This window comes from Eimeria maxima, genomic scaffold (assembly GCF_000499605.1).
Source record: "Eimeria maxima Weybridge genomic scaffold, Emw_scaff1851, whole genome shotgun sequence".
NCBI lineage: Eukaryota > Apicomplexa > Conoidasida > Eucoccidiorida > Eimeriidae > Eimeria > Eimeria maxima.
The window spans coordinates 1-5,578 of record NW_013564756.1 but is presented as its reverse complement, the minus strand read 5'-3'; the positions used below and the strand labels follow the sequence as shown (position 1 = coordinate 5,578).

The 5,578-nt window shown below is 47.6% G+C and overlaps 2 protein-coding genes across 2 annotated transcripts; both read right to left on the bottom strand.

Annotated features, from left to right (window-relative positions):
• Positions 1-509: 509 nt before the first annotated feature.
• EMWEY_00055970 (hypothetical protein, conserved) lies at positions 510-2,291 on the bottom strand (the record flags this gene model as incomplete). Its single annotated transcript, XM_013480365.1, has 4 exons — positions 510-598; positions 915-1,144; positions 1,507-1,825; positions 2,207-2,291. The coding sequence occupies 4 exons, from the start codon at positions 2,289-2,291 to the stop codon at positions 510-512; spliced, it is 723 nt and encodes a 240-aa protein (XP_013335819.1).
• A 1,542-nt stretch (positions 2,292-3,833) lies between these two features.
• EMWEY_00055960 (acyl-CoA dehydrogenase, putative) lies at positions 3,834-5,396 on the bottom strand (the record flags this gene model as incomplete). Its single annotated transcript, XM_013480364.1, has 4 exons — positions 3,834-3,917; positions 4,278-4,469; positions 4,834-4,946; positions 5,192-5,396. Coding segments are annotated over 4 exons (594 nt in total), but the record flags the coding sequence as incomplete, so codon positions are not given.
• Between the last annotated feature and the right edge of the window lie 182 nt (positions 5,397-5,578).

Sequence of the window (5,578 nt, the reverse complement as noted above, 5' to 3'; positions counted from 1 at the left end):
ATATATATATATATATATATATAATTAAACTCACAGCAGCCTTAGATTGCTTCAGGAAAAGGGGTATTTTAAAGGAGAAGTTGGAGTTGTTATTGAAACAACTAACAGGCAGACAAACAAACAGAAAACAAGAAAAGCTGGAGATTTTACCGCCTCTACCTTGAAGGGAGGCGGTGTTATTGGGCGATGATTACTCCAACTGGAATAACATATGTTCAAGCAAGCTGTTGTTGCCTTTATAGTTTTATTATTGTTTACATATTGAGCGCCTTTGTTTTGTGCCGAGATGCTCTGTTTCAGTTTTGCTTTTCCGTAAGCTGAGTTGTTTCTTGCATTGTTGCGCCGCAGCTGAAAAGAGCAAACGAATTTGAATAAGTGCACTAATTAATGCATAATTATCTGAATCGCCTTTTTCAGCACCGCTCACACAGGGGAGCAGGGAAAAAGGCCGTAAACAACGCTGCTCTGCTTCTTCCTCATGCAGACCGTAAACAGTAAACCCTAAACCTTCAAGCAGGAGAAGAAGCTTTAAACGATGCCTGACGCCGCATACGATCTTGGGCTGCCTCTGCAAGCAGCTGCCGCGTGTTGCTGCGGCCTGGTAGCAGACAGGCAGGACAATGAAAGGAAAAGAATAAAACACTGATATGCATGAATATATAGGTTGAAGGAAAGTGGAGCAGCAAAAACAAACTCAACCACCCCACTATCCACGTAGGCCTGTAAGCTCAAGCACAGGGTGTCTATGCATATTTACACTTTTACAAATAAATATATGTCGAAAGTTATGCACAGTACATATATATTCAGATGCCTGTTTACGAATGTATAGAGTACTATATAGAATAGGCTGCCGTAACGAACCCGGCACAATGCAGAGTGCCGGTTGATTTTGTTGTGTTACTTGGGCTTACTATATACAGCTGTTTCTTCGTGTGCATCCGCTACATTGTTTTCTTGGTTAAGGCAATCGCCCATTGTAATAAACCGTTTCAGTGCCTGCACAGCACTGCCTCCTTGAAGGCTCCCCAGACGGTTGCCTGTGCCACTGAAGATTTGCGAAAAACTAGCACCAGAGGAGCTCTCTGCTGCTTCTCTAGCGGCTTCTTCAGAGTTGTATACGCAGCTCGCAGGCAACAGACAGCTGCAGCACACACCCAGCATAGATAAAGGAGATAAAGCAAAATCCTCGGAAGCAACGAATATAAAACCATGACTCATACGCAACAACCGACGTAAGGCGTAACAGAAGTGAGGCTCAGAAGTAACAACATGCGCAGCTACAACAGCAGCATCGACAGCACTGGATGGATCACGTTGCGGTGGATAGTAAGACAGGGTGCAATCGCGTGTTCTGTTTGCCAAGCTATGTTTTTGTTTGCTCCCTACAGCTAAACCCTTTTTGTGGAGGGGTCTGAGTGGGTTTGTCTGCTAAACTGACGCCCTTCCAGTTAATTAAACTTGAGCTGCAGCAGCGAATTAGCTACATGTGCTATACGAGCTCACCTCAGCCATTTGCCGTATCTGCTGGCTCGGTTTATGTGTGGGGGGATTCCTTTGCCCACGACGGCTTTAAGGAGGGCGTCGCTGAAGTGGTTGCAGTTCTTATTGAGGAGGTTATAAGAAGAACCCGTGAAGGCCTTGCGAAAGTTTATTATAACATTATACAGCTCGGAAACCGTCAAGTTACAGGAGCCCATATGCAGGCTGTACTGATATGTACCGTCCGCAAAGCTGTGGATGCCATCCACTCGTGGGTTGTGTTCGGAACACACCACCCCTGTGCTTTCTCCGAAGCTGTACTCCAATTCCCCTATCTGCACGCCTGAAAATCCACACAAGAAAACGGAACACTAAATTGACTGATGTATATCCGAAACATGACACACACAGCCACATACATCAATTTTCTTAGGTTGGCATCAGCGGCTGCTGCACCTCTGCCGACAACAGCACCTCAAGATGACGAAAAACACAAAAACGAACCCCCTCCTGCCGACAATGGCAATTTAAATACCTTGTGTTTCTCAGGCTTCCGTTGTCAGGGGGGGGGACTGACAGCTATGCAAGACTTGAGCAGCACGCTTACCACCGCGTGTTGGCTGCACACGCGTTTTGTCGAGGCAACAGGAGCTGCAACAAAGGGGCTCCAGCAATGCAACGGGAACTGGCAAAATGGGAAAAGGCGAAGAAGCCGCTCACGTACTGGTGTGGTAAAGACCGCACGGGGCGCAGCACTCCGGGGATCCATCGATTTTGTAGATGTTCAAGTACACATCAGGGCCTGGCATGATGAAGAGATGCGCGTTTTCAAGCTATTCTTGGATCTTTGAATTGTAAAACCAAAGGGAAAAGAAGAAAGAGGCAGGAAGATGGAAAATGACGTGGCAGCTGTAACGATGATGGCGATGAGGATCGCCTCAGCGTAAGGCTCCGTCGAGAGGAGGCCTCGGCGTCGTGGCAAACCGTGGCTTCAAGCGGGGTGGTTGCATGCAATAAATTGGGCGCAATGGAAATAAACTTTGTAAAAAATATTTTTAAAGGTATTTAAAAACAAGTTACCCGGTAATAATCAGATTTGGCCGTAAGTTTCACCCGTATTCCGTCACACCCTCCCAGGTGAGTTGTTTGTACACGCGGAAAAATGCTAGCGTACTCAAACCGGTGTTTTTTCCTCTTCATTGCAAACTACAAGCCCCTCTATTACTGGAACCCAACTGATATTGAAAAATAACTTAGATTTTATTTAAAGCGATTAAGTGCCGCCACATGGCCTTTCCGTAGTCACAGAAACTGAGCTTCCACCCCTTCACCACTCCCCCGACATTAGAAAAGGCCACTTGAAACAGTGGTATTTATCACGATTTCGATGATGTTCAATTCGCTGTTGCAACGTTTTTTTTCGCCGAAACTCGAATATTTCGAGCTGTGCATCACCTTCAAGGTAGTCGCAAGCATCTGTACTTCGAAGCCCATGTGCATGCAACAAGTCGACAAGTAAATCAGGGGAACGCAACTCCATATATTGATTTCCCCTCTCTGCCTTTGTTACTGCAATTGTGCATTCGTTTTTTCCTAACAGTTGCGGTAATAATAATTTGGATTACTATTTTCAGTTTCTCATCCGTTGCCGTTTGCACTGCAGTCGGTTTCGAGCCGCTTTTCCCTGAAATGCAGCGAATTAGCTCAGGCCCTCTGTATCCGTAAAGGATTCATTTATTATACCAAATATGACGCCTGGAGAATTTTGGGAGGACTTTTCCCCCACGAATGCAGGGGGGGCACAAAACAGGAAACGCCCCTAATGGGAAAACGAATTGTGTGCAGCTACGGATATGGAGGCATTGCATCACTTGCGCTCTGCTGTTGCTGTTGCCGTTGTTGCTGCTGCTCTTACAACCACTCCTTCTGCGGCTGGTGTCACTAGTATATATGGAAGACTCTGCCCTGCTGTGGTAATTCCCGCTCTGCTGCTACAGCTTGCCTTGATGCTGCTGCTGTGTTCCTGATGCCGATGTGTAGCTTCGTCTTCCACTGTTTTGCACAAGAGGTGTAAAGCAAGTCATTTAGAAGCTTGGCTTATTTGCATTTCCTCCTGTCGCTGCTGCGGCTGCGAGCTACAGAGGAAACAGAAATGAGCACAAGCCCAGTTACAGGGAAGTTAAAAAGACGGGCAGCGGGAGATCCACCCAGTCGATGACAAACAGGAAAAAGGAATGCAATCCACGAGTTATTTGACTGGCAAGCAGACAGCTGGTTTGTATGTAGATCAGAGCTGCCTATGCAACTCAGAGACTGCGGCTTTATTTTGCAACGAGATGAAAGACACAAGTTTATTTAAAGGCACTGAAGCCCGTGGCTTCACGTCCAGCAATCAGCATATTGATGTCGTAGGTTCCTTCGTAAGTATACAGCGCCTACCAACAGCAGCATCAACAGCAGCAGCTGCAGAGTAGAGGATGCCACCGCTAACTGCTCAGGGGGTAGTGCCAGTAACAGCTTGTGCAATAATGCATACAGAAGAGCTGCGGCTGGTGGTAAGGGGAGTGAGTAATAGCACCACACAGCACGCATTGCGTCTGTGCTATTGCAGCAGCATTCTCACCAGCAGAAGCGGTAACAGCAACGGCAGGAGGAGTAATAGCACTAGCCGCAGCAGTTCGAGCAACAACTGTTTGAAAAGCAGCACCTTAAGCAGCAGCCGTTGTGCAGTAGTAGCAGTGTGAGTAGCAGCAGCAGCAGTGGTGCTGCAGCGCCTGCTGAAGCCTGCTTCTCACCTCCACATCTGCAAAGGCCTTAGCGACAGAGAAGTCAAGCAAAATGCCATTTCCACCCATAATTTCTCTGCATAGTTTGGTGCCTTCTCGTGCCCATAGGGAGGCTGTCGCCTTCACCAGGGCAGGTAGAGCCGGAGAAGAAGAGCCCTTGTCTAGCCTCCGGCCCAGCTGTACAGACAGCGCCAAGCACCCCTGCATACACGTACACAATCACAAGAATACAATGTGGAAACAAGAAAAAAGCAAGCGAAAAACAAATGTCTAGCGAGAACACACTCCTAGGCGAAGGAAAACAACAGCAGAAACAGTAGCACCAACGTGCGATTGTTTCAACCGTATCGACCAGTTAAACAGCCACTAGATTCACTAACAAGCGGTCACTACTTTTTGCTAGCGCGGCTAAGTCCAGCAGGCAGGTCGTCGTCTGGACCACTGGTCAGACCACTGGTCTGCCACACGCGCTGTACCAAGGGAAGCAACACTCGAAACACAGACAAGAACAATGTTGGACAGCGAATACGCTGTAGCAAGATTGGAGGCAGCTACTACTCCCTACGCTGGCGAATCCTAGGGCCCTCATCAGTCGTTCTTGAATGAGCTGGAAGTGAGCTAAAGGCCGGCCAAATTGAATTCGCATGCTGCTGTACTGCAATGCAGCGTCGTACGCCCCTGCATATATTAGCGCATGCAGTTCAGTCTGCAAAGCTGTCTCTACAGCTAGCGCGCTAGCCATCCAGGGTCCAGTTAGCTGGCAACCAAACTGGCTAGCTAGCTTGGCGAGCAAACGAGTTTCGGAGAAGGAACCTAGCGAAGAATAGCGGTTTTTCTCATTTGGTAGCTAGACACCGAACCAGCTGATTAGGCAGACATCTGCTTTCTGGATATCCAGTTGGTAGTGGGTCTATTTGCCGCACCGATCACGAGGCCTGTGCACGCAGCTGCAACGAGTGCCCTGGAGGATTCAAGCACGCGTTTGGTGTTGTTTGAAAATCCTCCTGGTCGCATTTTGTTGGCTGCCGGGATGAAGCAGTTGCTGAAGATGATGTCTGCGTTTTCGATCCCTCTCAGGGCGCACTTGCCCTCGATGGCCGTTGCTGTAAACCCCGGAGTCCCTTTTTCCTTCACAGTCACTCACGCAAAAGGAACCAAATCAAGCCATCCAAAGAAAGAAGCACAAGAACAAACCTTAGCTAAATACTTAACGGACAAACCAGCTAACAAGCGAGCCACCTAACTAGATAGGAACAGACGTAGCGCCTATATATATATACATACATATATATATATATATATATATATAA